Source organism: Gracilinanus agilis, chromosome 3 (assembly GCF_016433145.1).
Source record: "Gracilinanus agilis isolate LMUSP501 chromosome 3, AgileGrace, whole genome shotgun sequence".
In the NCBI taxonomy this organism is placed as follows: domain Eukaryota; kingdom Metazoa; phylum Chordata; class Mammalia; order Didelphimorphia; family Didelphidae; genus Gracilinanus; species Gracilinanus agilis.
The window spans coordinates 266,154,430-266,176,627 of record NC_058132.1 but is presented as its reverse complement, the minus strand read 5'-3'; the positions used below and the strand labels follow the sequence as shown (position 1 = coordinate 266,176,627).

The window sequence follows — 22,198 nt, the reverse complement described above, 5'->3', positions numbered from 1 at the left end:
CTTTAGTCCAGAACATAAAAGCAATTATGCTAATGAACTACAATAAAAAGTGGATGAAAAGCACACCATTTGGATTATGACATTCAGATAGCTAGAGGATCTACCAAATTGGTCTAGTAATACATATAGCTTGAATTATCTTTGCAGATAGAAAGTGTACTGGGTCTAGAAGTGGTGGGGAGAAAAAAAAAAGAGAGGAACAAAGCTCTTGAACTGGGTTTTTTTGGTTAATCCAATACTTTGTGTAATTATTTTTCAGTGTACATTGAAATATTTTTTAAAAATTAAATATTTCATTTAAGAGGTCTAGCCTCTATTTGAGTGTAACATTGATCAACATGTAGCACATTGCTTGGCACACAGTAAACAGTTAATAAACATTCATTGATTGGCCAGTGTGGTGACCATCTTGCTGCTATATCATTTGGGACATATAGATTCAATATCCTTAGGTTTTATTTGCTTAATATACTTTATTTTCTGTATTGGTTCTAATGAAGAAGATCAGTAAGGGCGGGGCAATGGGGGCTAAGTGATTTGCCCAGGGTCACACAGCTAAGAAGTATCTGAGACCACATTTCAACCCAGAATCCCTGGTCCCCAGGCCTGGCTCTAACTACTGAGCAACCTAGTTACCCCGTATACTTTTTTTTTTTTTTTTACTTTTTTATTTTTTATTTTAAACCCTTAACTTCTGTGTATTGACTTATAGGTGTAAGAGTGGTAAGGGTAGGCAATGGGGGTCAAGTGACTTGCCCAGGGTCACACAGCTGGGAAGTGTCTGAGGCCGGATTTGAACCTAGGACCTCCCATCTCTAGGCTTGGCTCTCAATCCACTGAGCTACCCAGCTGCCCCCCCCGTATACTTTTTAACACTACATAATCAATCTGCTTCTTAATGTAGTTTGCTATGAATCAAGTTTTGCTTTTCTTTGATTTTCATAAGCATGATAAACCTTAGTCTATCCTCTCATTTTCAAATGTATTTCTTTGCAAGAAAAATTTTTTTTAACAGTTTCCTTATTCTTCAATTTACTGGTCTCTAAAAAAAAAAAGAGACAAAGAATAGATTTTTGTTATAGTTGCTCTTGGTATTCAGTTGGAATGCAGTCTTGACAATGTTATATTTATTTGAATCATTCTTTCTTGATCACTAAGAATTCTGTGGAAAGACTGAAGGAACGACTGATGAGCAAATAACTATCAGCCAAAAGTAGAGTTGGTTAGGCTATCAGTCCTAGTCATTCGAGCTACTCATTTTCATTGGCTGACTCACTTGAGGTAAAGATTTTATACCAACAACAGAAAAGAAGGAAAAACCTACTGAACATTGATGAATCACTCTTGTCAGCCCTCCCAGTGTACTTACTGTTACCATCTCCCACAATTTCTACTAATGAAGTTCAAGTGGCATTTTTAGATATCTAGTAATTCTTCCAGGCTATTTATTTGCCTGACTAAAATCCTGCTCTATTCATCAAAGGTTCTTGTTAATGTTCTGAAATCAGTACATGGTTAGGGGTGCAAAGTTAACAGTTTTCCTCTTACCTTGTCCTTAAATGAAATCCATTCCCCAGAGCACTGAACTTTAGCTGCCGATGGTGGAATATATTTCTCTAATGAAGATACATTATTTTTTTCACATATGAAAGGAAGCTTGATTCTGCAGTCTACGGGCTTGTTTAAGTCTGAGAAATAAGAGGTAAGCTTGTAGCTGCATGCATTTCCCATTCAGCACATTAAAAAAATCAGCAGGAAAAGGCTGACTCTACTTTAATTCATACCTATCATGATGGGTGGGAATACATCCATACTTTTCTATGGATTCCTACCTCTCTGTTGTTACCTGTTTATCATTAGATTATCACTTTAGTGTTTGTCTGTTGTCTCCACCAATACAACTAGTGGGGGTGGGGGTGGAGAAGAACTGAGGTTTATTTTGGCTAATTTTGTTTTTAGTTCTGGTCATTAAGGCATCTGTGAAAATAAGAGATCCATTTATTTACAAATGACCATGTTAGTACAACAAAGCAAGCCAAAATGTTCACAGAGAAAAATATTTGTGCTTGTAGTAGTAACTTAAACTAAAGAATCTCATATCATCAGTCAGATGTACAAGTTACAGTCAATACAGAATATAAACCTGAGGGATTCATGTCAAGCTGGTGATTCGAACTTATCCAGTTCATCACTGTGTACTAAGTATTCAAGGATTCAGAGTCAACTTTACCTTTAAACCAATACCTGGAAGAGATGTACCAGCACTCCTTTTCATATATCGGAGGAAAGCGATGCCATGCATGAAAGCTTAAAGAAAAAGGCAGATAGATCACCCATTTCCCCATGTAACTTTTGTCTAAAATATTCATTGTTTTCTACTATCATTCATTATACTTTTTAATTCATCACATTAATGATAAAATTACATGTGAGTTTCTCCTTTGAAGAAACAATGTTGGAAAGAGGTCTTAGTCATCTTGAACATTGTACCAATGTGATTTTCTTGGGAAATGTAGAGCCACCCAGGAAATGATTGATTTATTGACATTTTATTTTTAGTGCTCAAAACTATCATATTATAGTCAATAACTAACCAACACTGGATCTTCTTAAAGGAATATATTTTTTTAAAGCAACAGCATTACATACCTCAGATCATGATAATTTCTTAGGTCATCAAGAGTTTTAATCCACCACTTCTGTTGATCCCCAGATAGCTTAAAAAACAAAAACATATAGGTTGCTATATGATTATATTCTTTAGAAAATGATAACCTATGAATATCTAATTATTATCAACTGTAAAACGACATAGAAATAATCAATAATGGTCATGAGATTAATTTTTGAATGTTGAAGATGTGAATTTGCTTGTTCTGATTAATTCTCATTTCATGACAGCTCACTCCATGGCACTTTGCAGATGAATACAAGGTACAAAATATGATTGTTGAATTTAATTCCCAAATGAATTATTTCGCAGTGGAAAAAAACCCTTTGAAATACAGCAAGTAGTAATTATCCTCTAGCACAGTGATGGGCAAACTTTTTGAAGAGGGGGCCAAAGGAAAGGAAATAATCATCTGTCGGTCTGTTTCTAAAGTAACTCTCTTGAAGTTTCATTGTATTGTATCCTACTCATTGTATTTGTCAGATTAAGAATAATGTCATGAATCTGGATAGAACATTTCAGGGGGCTTCATCTGGCCCACAGGCCATAGTTTGCCCATCAGAGCTCTGGCATATTCTTTAATGTCTTATTTAAGATGCTTATATATTACACTGAAAAGAGTAAATTTCATAGCAACAACTAGAGCTAATAAAATTATGTATTTTAATGAGATTATTTTCCAAGATATAGAAATGTTGCCTGTTTTAAGTATTTGACTGTAACTGTAATTATAGCAATTACTTAAGTATGAATTTAAGATGATCTAAGAACATTCACTAGAAATTCTCTTTTTCTAAAAACTTTACAAAATATTTAATTATCTATAAATAGGAAAAAATCTGAATAGAGATCCCCAGTGGTCCAAACTAAAGAGTAGAATCTAGATGGTGTTTTAAAAACCATATGTAAAAAAAAAATCAATCCAGCTAGTTACTGCTAATTACTTGGAATTTTAAAATAATACTGAACACAGCCTCTTCGTTTTAAATCTTAGGCTTAATTTCTAATCTAAAACTGAGATTACAATTTGACAAAGTAGTTAAATTATGCTAAATTTCTCAAAAAAGCTATGTGCTAAAGTAGGTCAGTAAAAATGATTATTTAAATTTTGGCCTCCCTCCTAATTTTTTTTCTTCTAGCACCATATATATAGCATATGTCCTAAGGGCACTACTGATATGTATGAGTGTTTATTTATTGATTGTCATTCCTTATTCTGTCTATTCATACTTAGCAGTAATTGTGAGTTTGGATAATACTGAACAATGCTGTCCAAGTCTTCTTGAGTCTGATTTTGGGGGTTTGGTAAATTAGTTGATATAGGAATAAAAGTTCTTGGAATAATAAACTTTCAGGTTGTTAGGGGAACCTGAAACTAGAGAAACTCTCTCTTAATGGGTCATATTTGGCAACTAGGTAAGGTAGTGATTAGAACATTGGGCCCAGAGTCAGGAAAATGAATGTTCGAATTTATACCTTAGACACTAACTATATATGTGACCGTGAAAAAGCCGCTTAATCTCCCTCTGCCTCAGTTTTCTCATCTATAAATTAGGGATAATAATAGTACCTACTTCCCTGGATGGATGTGAGGATCAAATGAGGTAATCTTTGCAAAGCGCTTAGCACAGTGCCTCTAGGAACTTTATAAATCTTAGCTAATGTTATTATACTTAAAATAAGAAAAATACATATGTTAGGTATCCTTACATTTGCAATTTTTTCTCGAATAGCACTTAGTGCTGTGAGAGACTTCAGAGTCGCAAGGGAGCTTTGATTACTTGCACAATACAAGACTGCTTCATCATAGTTCAAGTGAATATCAGGAACAAACCAATATTCACTGCCTTCAATAACAACTGGTGGCCCATGAATTCCTGCCCGATCTAAAAGTGAAGATAAAAAATAAGTTATTAATGGATGAATAATTAAGAATAAAATAAACCCCCCAACAAATTATACACTTCAATTTTATGAACAGCAATGAATTCACACTTTCAAATAGATCACAGAATTCTGGGAAATACTGTGATCTATTTCTAGAAGTGATTTAGAGATCTATTTGTGCCCCTTCATTTTATAAAAAATGAAACTGAGGCTGAGAGAGGTCAATTGTCTTGCCCAAGGTCACAGAACTGAAATGTGGTTAATATATTTATGACCAGACCTGCATAATTATATTTTATTTGCAAGGTAAAAACCAGCATGGTATGTTTCCTCAACTTACCAGGGTTGAACCACTCTGGTGTCTTTGGAGTCTGTCCTGTACAACAAAGAAAACCCACTTTTAGTACAAGTTTCTGATCACGTGACATAATTAGTGTCTTAAAAGTGAGTCAAAAGGGATTCCTGAGATTGTTTCACTTCTGGTCAAACCCTTTCATTTCAGGTTAGAACTAGATCCAAATCGACCTAATATGACCCAGGATTTTAATCTTTTTAGTGAAATGAGAGCATCCTAGTTTGTCTGCAGTACAGAGTGAAGGAAAGATAGTATCAAGTGATAAAGTTGAAAGGCAGATTAATACTACACAAGCCCTCACTTCATAGTGTTGGGGCTATGGTTAGTTCCACAATGTCAGGGTTCTTGTGCTGTCAGACTTCTTATGGAGACAAAACTATCTTGGGAAAAATTTCATCCTAGAAAATACCACAGCTTACAACTACAGAAATTCAAAAGGAACAAAAAATGCAACCAGGAATTCAAAAAGAATAAAGAAAAAAACCATACTATCACTGTAGCACAATAGCATGCACATGGAACATACTCTGTTACAGTTTACCTAATTCTTTAACTAATAAGGGGGAAGTCCCAAAATAAAAGACCATCTCATTCGACAATATTTCCTCTTTAAACCTTACCCTTTGCTAATATGCAGAATCTATATTTGACATATTTTAAAAAGCTTATTCATATTGAAAACTTTGGAAAAGTTTTCAAATTCGTTTATTAATTTGCTGAATTTCTGCCCCTGATGCTCTATGGTCTTCCAAGTAGCCTATGAATCATAGGTTCCCCTCATTCTTTCTTATCTTTATTTTCCTTGCTCAGGGAAAAATATCTTTTCAAACTCACTTATCACATTTTATTTTCCAGTAAGTCTCCCACTCCAAACAAGAATCTATCTTAAACTCACTTTAATCCAATCAATGAAATGTTTATGGAGTATGTGCTTTGTACTGGCCACAGTGCTAGGCATTGGTGCTTTTGGAGAATTTACATTCTATTGGGAAAGGAGTGTGAAGGTGGAAATTCAGCAGGAAAAAAATAAGTTTAACAGATTAAGTACTGAAGGAGGGGAAGGAAGTATTAAATGAACTAGGAATATTTGAGAAAGAAAAATGGGACCAGGTAAATCCATAGGGAAGAAGTAGTACCTGAGCAGTCCCTAGGAACAAAAGGATGATTCTTTTGTAAAGTAAAATCAAAGAGGGAGGACAATATTCTAATTATGGGGAATGACTTGAAGAAATTCACAGAGATGGGAGAGAACACTTTTGAGTCTTGGAAAACAAGACATCAAGTTTAGCTGGAAGTTGTAAAAAAAAGCAATATGAAATTAAGCTGGAGAGGTATGTTGGAGCCAGATGTAAGAAGTCTTGACTATCAGGTGAAGGGCTTATATTTTATCCTAGAAGCAATGGAGAGTCACTGACTGTTTTTTAAGCAGGGGGTATGTGTGGGAACATTATCAGATCTGTGCATTAAGTGGATTATTTGGACATTTATGTGGCAGAGACCAATTGGTAAGTTATTATAATGTTCCATAAAAGTAGTGTTGAGGATTTAAGTTCTGGTGGTGGCAGGGAGAAAAAAAATGAATGTGAGAGGTGCTACCAAGGTAGAATTGATGGGACATGGCAATGGATAACATATTGGTGGTTAGGGAGAAGGACAGAATTGATGATGATTTCAAGGTTTTGTGCTTGGATGACTGGGAAGATGATATGCTCAGGCTGAGGTCCTGATATGACATGTAGATGGATGTCTGAGACTTGGAATTCCCAAAAGAGAGCAGAACTGGATTAGATTTGGGAGTCATCTGCATAGAGGTGATATCTGATATCTGAACAAGTGGAAACAGGGTCAGAAAGAAACTGGCAAGAGGAGAAAAGAGGGCTTAGGGAAAAACTTGGAATAGACTTTTATTAGGAATAATGACCCAGCAAAGCAGAACAAGAAGTAATCAGACAAGGAGGAGAACCAATGGAGAGCAACATTGGGAAACCAAGGAAGAAGAGACTATCCAAGAAAGATATTCAGGAAGGTGACCAAATTTGTCAAATTCTTCAGAAATCTCAAGAAGGATAAAGACTAAGAGAAGGTCATTTAGCAATTAAGAGGTCAACAGTGAGCTCAGAGAGAGTAGTTATCATAACATACTCTGTGGCAAGCTTCCACCCTTCCACAGTGGGAGGATGGAAGCTTGCCACAGTGTTCTGTAATGAGCATAAACTATATACAGATTTCTTTCCCAATAAATGAAAAAGCCAAGCTTTCTACTGAGAAATAAAAAATAAAAGCATACTTTTTCATCTTCATCTCTATTCTTTGTCTTTTATCCTGACAGGTTCATATGCTTTCCTGGTTCTCTGATGCATGTACAATGTGAAACCCTAAAGGCATAGTAAATCAATACAATGAAAACTTACCTTTTGGTATCTGGCATGCCCATTCAAGTTCAATATCACAAGCAAAAGGTCTTAAGTAAATAATCAAGTTCCTGCTTTCAAACAAATGCCATCGTCTTCTCCACTGCATTTGGCTGACCTATAAGAAGGGAAGGAATCACAAAATACATTAAGATATCCAGTAGATGTTTCATTTTATTTAGTATTTTCTCAAAGGTCAACATATGCTCATATAATATGCATGGTTATCATCACCTGGAAGATGCAAGAGATTTGTAATTTCTGTCTGAGACATTAATCATAAAAGATTTTTTATCTTTTCCTGGGATACAAGTGAGAGGTATCTGTGTTCTATATAGATAACTAAGACTTCTATTTTAAAGTACACTGCTTATGGATGACCATGTCTAATATTTTTTTCCCCTCAGACCTCATTCTCCTTGACTTCCTTGTGCAATGTACATCATTAAAATGGAAAAAGTGGGAGGAATGCTGGATTTTGAGCCAAAGGGCCTCTCATGTTCAAATCCTATTTCTGCCATTTATTTCCTATGTAACCTTGGGGGGAGCATTCATTTTCTTTATAAAATAAGTGGGTAGGACTAGATGACTTGTGTTTTTTTTCCAGCTCTAAATATCTGATTCTAGGACTTATTCACTTTTCTTGACTTTCCCTCTTTATTTGGTTTTTGGATTTCCTCCTCTTCCTTTGGTCAATTTCTTCTGTAATTCCTCTTTCTCCTGCCATACATTCTGGCCCCATCCCACTCACCTGGCCTCAACCTTAGGTTTCTTTACCTCTTCCTTCCCTCTTGTTCGCCATTCTTAATCAGTGATCAGGTCATGTTAATTCCTTCTTTGCAATGTCCATATCCATTTCTCTCTTTCTGCCACCATTATTTTATTCTAGTTTAGGTCTTCATTACTTCCTGCATAGACTGCTGAAATGGCCATTTAATTGACTCTTCTAACTCCAGGATCTCCTGACCTTGCAAACTGACACCAGATAGAGCTCTTTAAAATTATTGTGATTAAAAAAACCCCTAAAACTCTTGGCTTATAAAATTTTCTGGCTCTCTGTTGCTTAAAGGATAAACTCCCAACTCCTCATCCTGGGATTTGAGGATATATGTAACTAAACTTGGCCTCCCTTTCAAACGTCTTCTAGCACTTCTCTGTGTGAGCCCTTTGATCCAGCCAAGTTGGTTTACTCCCATCTCCTGCTGAATATAGCTTAGACTTTCCTGTCTTTGTTGCTTATGACATTTTTCATTACTGGAATACTTTCCCTTGTATCCTCTACCTATCAAAATCCCTTCCATTTTGCAAGATCCAGTTCATGTCTCATGAAGATTTATTTCCCTTTGGAGTATCCTCTCTCTGAGCTCCCGGAGCATTTATTTTCTATACCATTTACCTGGCCACTTGCTTACTGTCTTATACAGAGGATTATTTTCTTATGTACCTATATGCATATGTGTATGTGTGTATGTATGCATTTTTTCTTATAAGTTTCATTATAAGCTAAGTGTGGATCTAGATTGTCTTTTAAAACTTTCTCACATGTCTTAGCATAGGGCCCTTTCACATAGTAGACATTTACTACACATTTTTGATTGACTGAAAGCATCAGATATTTTTGATAGTATTCTATGGTATCCAATCATACAACTTACTTTGAAAGCAGCACAATCTCTGATGTTATAATCTTCCTGAAACTCATTTGATATGACCATGGTAGATACCTGTAGAAACAAGAGAATTCTTAGAATTATAAGTTTATCTGTTAAAATTTGAAGTTCAAAAGAGTAGTTAGTTAATATATAGGGTTACAGATAGGGTATACTGTCAGAATCTGGGATCAAGGTCAGAAGGCATATGCTATAAAATAGAAATATGCAGCAAGGAGGTAACTGATCAAGCTGCCTTGAAACCAGTGGGAAAAATGACTTCGTTTCATATAACTCTCTTTGATTTGTATATTATGTAAACAGCACTACATTTTGAAATTTTTTCTGGGGTAGACTTACCTACCATGAAGGTCTATTTTCTCTCCTCCTTTTGTCTCTGTCTCTCTCCCTCTCCCCTTTCTCCTCCCTTCTCTCTCTCTCGCTCTCTCTCTCCTTTCCTTACCCCCTCCCTCTCTCTTTCCCTCTTTGTTCCCTCCCCAACACACAATTGGTGCCAGTTGTCTGGACAGATATTCTTCCCATTTTTCACTAATAAAACATCATTCTTGTTTGTAAATCTGACTTTTGGGAGCATGGTCAGCTTAAATTAATATAAATCACCCCTGAACAAATTGATAAAACCCAGTTTCTTAGTTTGCCAAGTAGAGGAACAGATCTACCAAAGATGCTTTCCACAAAGATACAGGAACCCAATGAGGGTTAGTCTGAGCACTGCCTTTTAACAGCAACAGAATGCTATTTTGTAAGTGAGGACCTAAAGACTCTGAGATACCGAGATGGTTTTCCTTTTTAACCAGAGGATTAAAACAATAAGGAAAGATCACATCGGTATCAATAATGGGGGTTTCCAGAGTAAGAAAATCCACTTATTAGAGCCCTAACCTCAGAATCAGGGGAGAGCACTAGATATATAGGACACAAAATCACACGTTCAAAAAAAGCACTAAATTAATTTAAGCTGTTATTTTTTCTACTAACTGTGAGAATCTATAGGGATTGTCTCTGAATCTCAGATAACTATTTGTAAAACACTTTACAAATATTATCTCATTTGATCCTTCCAACAATCCTATAAGGTAGGTGCTATTATTATTCCCATTTTACAGATGAAAAAACTTAATGCCTATTCTACCAACCTCACAAGGTGATTTCATTGAATCAAATGAGAACCTGTTAAAAGGACTTTATAAATTGTAAAGGGGACAGCAAATGGGGCTGAGATTTATTGGAATGGGGCACTCTTATTATAACGAAATTCCTTCTACCGCTATGGGACAGTACTTTCTCTGCAACTAGAAGTCTTAAGACTCAAGAGTTGCCCAGAGCACTAACGACTAAGTAACTTAATGAGGGCTACAGAGTTAGTTTCACAAAAGCAAAACTTAAACTTTAGTCTTCCAGGCTGTGATAGGAAATAGGATTTAAAAGCAGATTAAAAAAAAACAAAACAACTCCAGGGTAACACTGCATCTCAAACTATAAAATAGTATATAAATATGAGACATTTATTATTATGAATCAGACTCAGCACTATGGGAATTGTAAGAATTCTTTGAGGCTGACTTGGATGAATTATGATAATTAAATTATGCCATCAAAAGAAATTCACCCTACAAAAAAACAAAATGAAACTACAAAAGTACCCCACTGAATGTATTTTCCCAAAGACATAAAATACAGAAAAAAAAGAAAAATGGGAAGGGGGAAGATTAACTTACCGGTGTACTGTCACTCCATTGCCAAGATCCTTGAGAATCTGGACTCCTTTTATTTAATCCTACCCATATCCAACGTTGGTCACTATGGAAATAAAAGGGGACAGGGGAAGGGTGGGAAAACTTTGTTCAACATCATTTCCCCAAATATTTATGGATGTACTATCTGAAGTGTAAATAGAATTCAAAATCTTTAGAAATCTAAGTTTGATTACTTTGAGAAATCATTATCCCTAAGAGGGTTTTAGCCTAAGAAAGCTCAAACGAACTCAAGCTGAGTTAGATATCTGTGTGTGTGTGTGTGTGTGTGTGTGTGTGTGTGTGCATATGTGTATGCACACACAGAGTTTTCAAGCCACAAAACTGTTTTCCTACAATTCAAACTTATTTTTGAATATGATATAGGTATTAAAACACAATGTAAATATTCTTTTATTAAGTTTTAGTCCCCATCTGAAAATTCTGTTAGCTTTATATTTGAATTTTAAGGGAAAAAAGTCATTTCTAGTCTGAAAAATGCTCTCTTTCAGATCTGATTGCATGGTTCTACTAAAGGAGAGCAAATTATGTTTCTTTAAAATTATTCAGGAATTTAAATTAATTAAATGTTAAGGTGAATACAAAAAACATTTTTGAAATAGTTTGTCCAGAATATAAAGTGCCAGACTTCTCCTATTTGACCAAAGATTTTATTTTGCATAAATTGTTGAAAATGACAGCTAGGTTGCTCAGTGGATAGAGACACAAGCCTGGAGATGGGAAGTCCTGGGTTCCAACTGATCTCTGAAACTTCCTTCCTACTGATGTGAACTTGGGTAAGGCACCTAACCCCAATTATCTAGCCCTTAATGCACTTCTTCTTGGAACCAGTTTTTAGTATTAATCCTAAGAAAGAAGGTAAGGGTTTAAAAAAAAAGGCTGAAAGGCTTAATGGGCATCATTTTAAATAAAACAAACATTTATTGAGTGTTTCCAAGGTGCCAGACTTTGTGGGGATAAAAATAAATTCAATCAAACATCAAATATTGTTGTAAAACAATATTCAGTTAGAATATTACATTTGTTTATTGTTTAAAAACAAAATTTTGTGTAAGGAACTGCTTTTATATATTGGGGAGATATAGGGTATCCCCAAAGTATTTAAAGTCTTAAAGTTTAAAATTTTAATAGTAATGAGCTATAGTTGCTTTAGTAGCTTAAAACATTAAGACTTTTGAGACATCCTGTATAACATGATCCATCCATTATGAGTTTACAATCCAGTTGGGAAGATGCATATATAAGAAGAAAACAAAGGAAGACAGTATGTATTATTTGACAAATTAGTGATGTCATAGAAGTGTTAAGAGTTCAAAAGAAGAGATCCTTATAAACTTCAGTGGTCTGAGGAGACTTCACAGTTGAGGAGGTTGACCATGAATTCAATTTTGAAGGACAGAAAGCATTTAGGTAGGAGGAAGAATGAACATTTAAGCAAGGTGAAATTTGACATGCAAAATTAAATACACTATCAGACAGAGTTTTCTTTCCTCAGCTCCTTTGGGACAGAAATCAACCTCTGAATAATACGTTAGAGGCTATAAGGTCATAGTTATCTAGCACAATTGAAGGATGGCATGTTTGGTGTGTAAGTTTATTTTTTATTTAACTGAAGAATTAATTAAATACAGGAACTGTTTGTTAAGCCCTTATGCTAAGAATCATGGTAGTAGTTCCTGAGGACACAAAATGAAATAATTTTGACCTCATGGAGGTTACATTTTCTTGGTGTAAACGAACTATTTTTTAAATGAAAAAAAGATTTAGTGATTTCTCTTACCTTATTTGAGAATAATTAACATGATTTAGCTTTCTTATGACTATCATGATGACCAATTATATTGCTCCGAGATCTAATGTGGGTTGTTGGCCTGAATCTGTACTGCCCCTGGCTTACAAGTAAAAGGTGGAAGGTACATGTGCATAGTTTCCTGAGTAAATAATGTGGCCTCCTTCTCAAGTTATAACTGAATCAAATGGCTTAGACAAACTTCTGTTATGTTGTTTTCTTAGTCTTAACAACACAAAAATCTTAATTCCAATAACAAAAAATCCTATTACTTAAGCATTACAAATAATATTATCCACCTTTACAAGAGAAAGTTATTTACTTCACTTATTATCTGAACTTTTTGCTTTGGAAAGTGTGAAGCAGATCATCTCATTTGGATTGCCACTGTGTCCATTCTCCTCATGAGAAAAAGATCACTAAACTTTTAAGAAGTTGGCAGTTTAAATCACTAAAAACAGGTGGTTTTTTTGCAGCTAAAAGTAAAAAAAAAGGGAGGGTCTATGTGCCAGGAACACACCAGAGGAATGAGGTACCATCAAGTCAGTGTAGAATGACATGGTCCTACACTGACCTCTGTGACCTGAAAATCAGGCCACAGGATGTATTTCACCTAGTCCAAACAACACCCAAGGCTAATGAGACCTTATTTTATCTAAGTTTTATTTTAATAAAAAACTTTCACATAATCCAAAAGATGGGTTAAAGTGTGAAAACTTTTAAAATTATGGGGTTTAGTTCGGCATGGGAAAGTAGAGAAAGCAAGGGAATATGTTGAAGTACTGTGCTGTGTCCTTCAAACCTCGGGGACAGAGAGGGAGTGAGAAGAGCAAAAGAGCAGCTTCTGTCTTTTTTGCTAAGAATATAAAGTATTAACTCATTAGGTGCTGTTTTATTATAGAGTGTTAAGGGGAGTTCTATAAGTGTATTTCTATCAAGGGATTTTATATCTATTCTACAAAACTTGAGGCTATCCTAAAAATATAGATTATAATAATTTCAATAATAATAAAAATGTTGATCAGAAGGGAGTCACACAGAGGGGTTTGATCAGGTTTTCTATCCATCCTGTGGTTCGATTTTCAGGTCACAGAGGTCAGTGTAGGACCGTGTCATTCTACATTGACTTGATGGTACCTCGTTCCTCTGGGGGGCTCCTGGCATCTATGTTTTTTGATTCTGTTAACCTAGAGAATGTTTCTGGTGTATTAGCTATTTGAGAGTTACCATGCATTCTAGGAAGATGCTGGAAATGCAAATTTAAGTTCCACAAGCCAAATTACTTAGCTGTTTTGCACAGATAGTCAATAAGAAATGCCTTTGGAGTCTTTTTCTTTTAAATTAGTTCTTTTTTAGAATTTTTTAAGAATTCTTTTTAGAATTAGTCCTGTTTCATTTCATTAAATTTCAAGTGAGATTAAAATTAAAACAAACATCAAGTAATAAAACACAGATAATTTTTAGACAGTTTTTAGACTTGTCTACTCCAGATGTACATTTCTAAGAGGTTTAACATCTTTGCCCTTCTATAAAATAGTAGTCCTAACTTATTTACTTAGTTTATCTCCTGTCTTAATTGCAAAATTTCAACTCTCACCAGGGTCATTGGATCACTTTTTCCTTAATGTGGTAAGGCCAATCTAAACTCATCTCTTTATTCCTACTTTTCCACTCAGCCTTGAATGCCTCTCTTCATCTATTTACCTCTCTAAATATTATGCCTCTTTCAAGGTTCAGTTCAAGTATAGCTAAATCCTCTCCTGACTTTTCTGGTCCACCATGATTTCTGCACTTGGTTTCTCTAATTGACTTTCTAAAAATAATTACCTACTACTCTGGATCACAAAAATCAAAGAATATTAGGCCTCAAGGCAAACTGAAAATATACCATTTTCCCTCTTTCCCTCCATATACAGATGAACAAATTGAAGTCATCTTGTATTTAATTTACTAGTCTCCCATTACCATGGATGACAAAATTGGCTGTATAGTGGAAAGGTTCTCACCAAAAAGGGAAGTAACATTCAGTAACCTTCTAGTACACAAATTAGTAAAATAGCTTTAAAAAAGACAATTCTCTGTAGTCAAAGAGATACTTATCTCCATATAACATAGCTAAGAAGGCAAAAGAGTTAGGACTTAAAGTCACGAAGACCTGGATTTGATATCTGCCATATAGAAGCTGTGTGATGACTGCTAAATTATTTAACATCTCTCAGTCTGAGATTCCTCATCTGAATAATAAATTTACTTCTCATAAGGTTGTTGGGAGGCTTAAAGGAAATAATATATTAAAAAACCCTTTGCAAACCATAAATCACTTACTACATGTCAGCTGTTTTTCTGTAATCACAGTAATGTTCATATTCTACCCCAAATAATACAAATACAAAATAGATGTTGCATCACTATTGAAAATTTTCATTTCCTATGGCTTAGTTTTCTCAACATTACTTTTCTTCCTTCCTAACTACACCCCAGTCCTGCCCTGAGAAAAGACACTATTAAAATTCTCTATTCACTCATTTACAATAACTTTTCCATCCTGTGAGAGGGGTCTTTATTTTGATTAAAATTATTATTTTTTCTTTCATACTAATTGATTCGATCTACGAACTTTAAATGTTTTGAATATAGAAATCAGTGGCAATTAGTTGTCAAATTTTAGTTTCTCATTTTGGTCCCTGATAAGAGATAATCAAGAATTTAAGATTAGGAAAAAAAAGGGAAATGTCATAATTTTCTCCAACCCACATAATCCAAAATGCCTCTTCTTTACACTGGGCTTTAGAAGAAATGAAGGATATGGGAAGAACTTAGAAAAAGGGGTTCTGAAGAGGTTTAATCAAAAATGGGTTTGACAAGGTTGTTCAAAGAGGAAACATTTGTTATTTCAACTTAGTATATACTTTAAAGCTATTTGTAGCCATGAGGTTATTTATAAACAGGTTCAGTCATTCAATGACATCCTTGTTCTTATCCCCAAAAGAATTATTTATAGCATCTAGTTACTAAGGGAAACTATTTCAACCATAGTCTCCCAAATTTAATTTGAGGAGAAATTTTAGTTTCAAAAGCCTTAGATTTATCTTTAAATCTATTTCTGTCATATCATAGGAAGTAGTGGGCCCAAGGGTGATGAAATTGCAAAATCTGCTCTAATCCTGTGAATATTTTTTTCTGCAATGACTTTCCCTATAGTGTTTGTCTTTAAGAGTTACAAAGACCTTATGGTCATAATGATTCAGTGCACCATGAATCCTTTTTATTGCAATACAAAACAAGGATTTAAAACTTCCCCACACAAATGCATTGCAGTAATCAGACGTAACTCTTTGGCATGCTATGTACAATTTGGGCAATGGAGGTCTTGCTATGGAAAGTTCAACTCCTACAGTGAAAAGTTAAACGTTTTCTGGTACAAGATCTAGAAACATAATTTGATACAAATAACTTTTTTTCCAATTTAGGCTTAATAGATCATTTTCCCTTGTTTACCTCCAATTCTGAAAAAAATACATTATATTATTTCTTTTTAGTTCATGCTATGGGTCTCATGTACATAAGGATGATGGATACTGCCAGCATGATGTGACATATTCCATATGGTTGCATTTTTCTGACTACTCATGTTTAACAGACTGGAAATGATGGGATTATTGACATAATCAGAGGAGTCTTCTAGAATTTAGGAGAAATGTGGGAAGTTGAGAAAAAGACTCCCATCATTTCATCCACAGACAAGAAGAGATCATCAATATGATTAAAATTTTTATCAATATCTACTTCCATTTCTCTTGCTCATAGGTAGATAGCTACTTTACTAAGGTGATTTCTGAAGAATAGCTAATATCCCTCTTTGTTGGTATCCCTGACTCTGTCCTAGTCAATGTTAAAAAGATTTGTAAGATCTCAGAGAAGAAAAAAGACCAATTGCTCTTACATTACATCATCCTTTTGTTTATGAATACATATGAATTTTCTTTTGTTTCTGGAATTATAAAAATTTCCTTAGACTAAAGATTTTGCATCACTAGATACTCCTTCCCCTTCTCATCTATCTTCTCTTCGTATGCCTCCAAACATAGTTGATTCTTCTGGTCTTATCAGGCCTCTCAAAATCCATATGATTTCTTATTTCCATCCTTATGTTTCTGCCTATATCATTTTTCCATTTGAATTATCCTCCCCATATTTTATCTCTCTCTTTATGTTTACATATATATATTTTCTACACACACATATGCATATAGATATGTTTCCCTAACATCCTTTTAGAGTTATCTCCTTCTCAAGAAGTTTTCCTTGATTAACTGATGATTGCTGTGCACAATGCAAGTCAGAACTAAGATATAATTTATAATATGATGAAAGCCTAAACTAATAAAAAGAAAGTAGTGCATATAAATTAAAATAAATGAAAAAGATTGGGGAAAAGTTGTTTACGATAAATCAAAGGTCTGCTACCAAGAATCTACAAAGAACTGATAAAGCTATAACACTTCCCAGTGAAACAAGAGTGAAAGGATATTTTCCAAAGCAGAAAAATTTAAAAATTACAATGAAAGGTCTTAAAATTCCCTGATAACAGGGAAAATATGAGTTAAGACAACTTCAAAAGATGACAAAATTCACTACTGGCCTAATGGAAGTAGGTGGGAAAGGCATGCTAATACAATCACTGGCAATTGCCAACTGGGGATAAATGCTTTGGAGAGCAATACATGATTGCAACAAACTGAACTCAACAGAGAAATTTCAGACAGACTCAGAATAAGATTAAAACAGAACATTTTCTTCATTATTTATTAATTCATTTGGTTCTACTCTGTTAAATGCTAAGGTGTATGTGTAAGAATTTACTCTCATATTTTATGCTTATTTTATTATTTTTTGATGTGTGAAAAGCTTTTATTTCTATTCTCACCAATAAATTCTTCAATTTGGTTGACGAGAATCTCTCTTCTACTAATACTGAAGGCAAGAATACTATTTCTTAATTGTTATTATTTTTTAAATAGTTAAGTCACTCATCCAGTTATAGTTAACTGTCACATATAATAGTGTATCCTAGGTTTTGGGGAATTATATTTCATTGATTTCATTGCTATGATATTATCCTATAAATGTCCTAAGGAAGAAAGAAAAAAGACTTAAGAACTTATAACAGCAAAAAAATTAAAACAATCCACACACCCAAGGATTTAGAGAACTGCTAGATTAATTATATTAGTGCACTAGAATATAACAAAATTTGCAAATATGTAACATCTAAGAAAATAAGAAAAGACCTCTAAGAGGGATGCAAAGTGAGATAATCAGAATCAGTTCTGCATTTAAAAAATGTTTTTAATTAAAAAAAAATCTTACATTCTCTATTAGAATCAATACTAAATATTGGTTCTAAGGCAGAAGAGTGGTAAGAGTTAAGGAATTGAGATTTAGTGACTTGCTTAGGGCCACACAGGTAGGAAGTGTTTGAGGTCACATTTGAATTCAGGACCTCCCATCTTTAGGCGTGGCTCTCCATCCACTGAGCCACCTAGCAGCCCCCTGCATTTCTTTCTTCTTTCCCTCCCAAAGTAACAAAATCCAAAGTTACATATGGAAAGTAGAAGTTAAATTGATAGCCCAACTCCATAAGCCACTAGGCAGGCAGGGAAGTACCAATCATCCAGGGGTCCTGTTCTTGCTTCCCCCTTCTTTCTTACAATTTTGTAGTCATATCTTGAATTTTGTTTTGTTTCCATTTTTGTTCCCCAGGAATTTCTTTGCTTAGCAACTGCTCACTCACTAGAAATCGGTCATTATGTACAACTTCCCTCAGTTCCTGCCCTCCCCTTTTTGCTGATGCCCCAGGAAGTGAGGCTAATCAGAGAGGAGATTATTTTGCAGTAGTCATGAAGCTCTCATCCCAGGAACAAAACCTCAGACAAACTCCTCTCCCTCTATGGGAATTAACTTCAATGAAAAAAATAACTTGGTTTCTTTTATTTATTAATTTAGACATCAATAAGCCAAAAACATTTCAATATTTAAAGGAGTACAAAAGAATTAAGTGAAATTATTTAGTTCAAAGTACAACTTTCTTAAAAATATAGAAACAAAACTATCCTGCTTTGTCTGCATTTTGTTCCAAAATTTCGCTCTTTTCTGTGTATTTTATTAGTTTTACAGATCCTTTTTTCTCGTTTTCTTTCTTTTTTAAATTACTTTTGCTATCTCCAAACTCTTTCTTGTATCAGTACTATCTTACTTAGTTTCTGAAGGAGTATTAAAAAGCCTCCTCTTTATAGGGGAGGTGTTTAAGTCCTGCTTGACACCGTGGCCCCAATCATTCATTCTCCAAATTTATTAATTTCACCCAATAATTGCAAATTTGTGGTGCAGGTGATATAAATTGTTAGGATTGCTGATGCAGACCGTGTAGAAAATGACACTCACTATTAAGAAGGCTCCTTGTCGACAAAAGAAAACTAACCAAAAAAAAAAAACTTTACTGTGTGAACAATTAATCTTACTTGAACACACTTTCTGAACTTTTTAATCTGAGCCTGCCCATTGATTACATTGATACACAGTGAAACTTTAGACAGATTTGGAAAAAGATTGAAACTAAATGTTTTTTTCCTTTGTTATTTGTTAATTCACTTGGCTTCATTTTGCTAAATTCTAAGGAGTAATTATTTCCTGAGAGGTAAAGTAGGATTTTATTTGTATTTGTTATGTTTGTTACATCGACTCTAATGATGATTATTAAACCTATAATAAAAAAACTCCTAATTTTCCATCATGCCCACCTCTTCCTCTCTTTTACTGTTAATTCTACAGTGATAACTTTCCTCCAAAGTTCCCATTATTTCTATTTCAGCATCTAATTCCTCTTTTTTTTCATCAGAAAAAATTTTCTTCCTGTCAAAGAAATGTATGCATTACATAAGACTCCATCTGGCCCTCTTCCCCTTTTTCTATTTATGGATTCTTTTTCAGTGACCTTAAAAATCCTACCCCAAAATTCCATTCCTAAGACTTAACTACTACTTCTAGTCATAAGTTATCTCAAAGTCTTGATTTAGATTTTCATTGCCTCATGATGGATAATTCTAATAATCTCCTGATTGGTCTTCCTGACTCAAGCCACTCTAATCCATCTTCCATTCATCTGCAAAGCGATTTTTCCTGAAGTGCAGATCTGAGGATGTCACTTTCCCTCCCACCCCAATAATTTCCATTAACTCCCTATTAATTACAGTATCAAATATAAATATCCTCTTGGCTTTTCACAACCTGCTTCCTACCTGTCCAGCTTTACTTCTTCCTTCCCATCATCTGTGAAACATCAATAGTGGTTTTCTTGTTCCTTATACACAGATAACACATCTCCCCTTTTCAAGCATTCCCAGTGGTTAGCCCCCATGTCTGGAATGCTCTCCTTCTTCACCTCCATTTAATGGTTTTTCTTCAAACCTCAGCTGAAATCTTATCTTCTGTAGGAGACCTTTCATAGTCTTTTCTCTTCACTAGGAGATCATTGCAAGGATATTGGGGGTGGGGTTGTGTGTGTGTGTGTGTGTGTGTGTGTGTGTGTGTGTGTGTGTGACAGTAACACCATCAGACCTGCACTACTTCTCTCTCCCCTCTCCAGATTATCTTTCATTTACTCTGTTTACATCTTGTATGAATGTACTTCTTTACATGTTGCCTCCACTATTAGAATGTGAACTCCCTGAAGGCAGGTACAGTTTTATTTCCCTTCTCTCCCCACTGCTTATCACAGTGCTTGGCACATAAAGAATGCTTAATTGTGCCTGTTGATTGATTAAATTTCCTTCACTGCACGAGGACACTGGCATCTGCATATAGTTTCCATGTAAAATCATTCTTTTCTTACCTCAAACAAGCTCTTCTCTCTTAACTTTCTAATTTGTCCATATTACCACCGATTCTAATTACTCAGGTTCAAAATCTTAGAACTACTTCTCATTCCTCCTTGTCTCCCGTATTCCATCAGTCACCAAGTCTCATTTCTTCTATTTCCTCAATATCTCTCTTACCTGTTCTTTCCTTTTGACTTCCTCTGTACCTCCCTCATTCAAGGTCTCCTTATCTCTTTTCTTTTCTTTTCAAAACTCCCCCTTCATTACAGATCAGTATAATTTTTAATGATCAATTTCTGATATTTTGTTATTCAGCCTTTCCCCAAGATATCAGATAACATGATACAGATTGTATATGTGCTATTAAGCAATATGTATATACATCCATGTTCATTACGTTGTGAAAGTTCATTTCTTTTCTGTATTTGTGCAGTAGCCTAACTGGTATCTTTATTTCTAGTTTCTACTCCATTTCATCCTACACATTGTTGCCCAAAATAACCGTACTAAATCATGCCTCTGATCACATCACATCCTCCCCTCCATTTTTTCTTATTCAAATTTTCTCTCTCCCTCCATAAAAACTCAGCTCAAATGTTACTACTACCATAAAGCCTTCCATGGTTGCCCTAGGGATCTGTACTTCCTCTGAATGCCCTCTAAAAGGTATTTAGTTATATTCCGCTCAGAGTACTTGTTTCATTTTGCTTTCTTCTGTAATTTTCGCTATCTACCTATCTACCTTATAGGGCCACAATGAAGAAAATGCTTTCTTTTCTAGAAGTGAGGGTCATTATTATGCATATATCATCATTTAAAAACCCAACCCTTACCCTCTGTCTTTGAATTGATATTGAGTACTGGTTCTGAGGCAGTAAGAGCAAACAATTGAGGTTAAGTAACTTGCCCAGAATTACACAACTAGTATTATCATCATTCTTCTTTCTCCTGGAATGTAATTTCCTTGAGGAGTAATGCCGTATTTAATTTCTTAGCTCCTACCACAGTTGTTATTTTTTAATAGAACCTTAAAGTACTAGATAAAGGTTTGCTATTATTATCTAACAGGCACTCAATAAATACTTGATGAAAGAATACTCTCCCAGGGGAGTCAAAATACAAATACCCAAAGGACATTTCTATTATATTTACTTCTTATAATCTGCTCTTAAAGATATTACCTCAGTTGGTTCTTTAGAAAATTCAGAAATTCCTTCATCTCATCCATTTCGTTGAAACTAGGAAGATGTGCTCCGAGTGCTTGGCAGAATCTTTCAGCCTCTTCCCAAGTTCTTTTTCTTACAATTCTCTCTTTATGAAACAGCTTAAGAAAGTAAAAAAGTAAATTTCTCTCATTTTTATTGAAATTAAATTATTCATAGAATTTCAAAAGTTAGCAGCACCAAAATGTGTGGTCATTTTATTTTTTCTAAGGTTTAGGGAAAACAAACCATCCAAGAACATGATAATAAGTACTCCATACTTTAGAGAAAGGAAGCATTTGATTTTGATTTTGATTTTTTTTAAACCCTTACCTTCCGTCTTGGAATCAATACTGTGTATTGGCTCCAAGGCAGAAGAGTGGTAAGGGCCAGGCAATGAGGGTCAAGTGACTTGCCCAGGGTCATACAGCTGGGAAGTGTCTGAGAAGCATTTGATTTTTAAAAGGTTTAAAAAAAGTCACACCAAGTTAGTGAGGTGTGAAGAGCATAATAAGAGGGTAGAAGGTCAGTGTGACAGGGTTATTGCACAAATATGAAAAAAGACAGTACAAAGAGGCTGTT

At 34.7% G+C, this 22,198-nt stretch overlaps 1 protein-coding gene across 1 annotated transcript in view; it reads right to left on the bottom strand.

Moving 5' to 3' along the window:
* LY75 (lymphocyte antigen 75) overlaps nucleotides 1-22,198 on the bottom strand; it is a 129,991-nt gene that overhangs the window by 42,588 nt on the left and 65,205 nt on the right. Inside the window, exons 13-21 of the mRNA XM_044669843.1 lie at nucleotides 21,596-21,738; nucleotides 10,713-10,794; nucleotides 8,980-9,048; nucleotides 7,325-7,442; nucleotides 4,899-4,934; nucleotides 4,382-4,557; nucleotides 2,650-2,717; nucleotides 2,231-2,307; nucleotides 1,549-1,688 (exon numbers count right to left, since the gene is read on the bottom strand). Coding sequence (XP_044525778.1) covers nucleotides 1,549-1,688; nucleotides 2,231-2,307; nucleotides 2,650-2,717; nucleotides 4,382-4,557; nucleotides 4,899-4,934; nucleotides 7,325-7,442; nucleotides 8,980-9,048; nucleotides 10,713-10,794; nucleotides 21,596-21,738 — 909 coding nt within the window. The remainder of the gene's footprint in view (nucleotides 1-1,548; nucleotides 1,689-2,230; nucleotides 2,308-2,649; nucleotides 2,718-4,381; nucleotides 4,558-4,898; nucleotides 4,935-7,324; nucleotides 7,443-8,979; nucleotides 9,049-10,712; nucleotides 10,795-21,595; nucleotides 21,739-22,198) is intronic.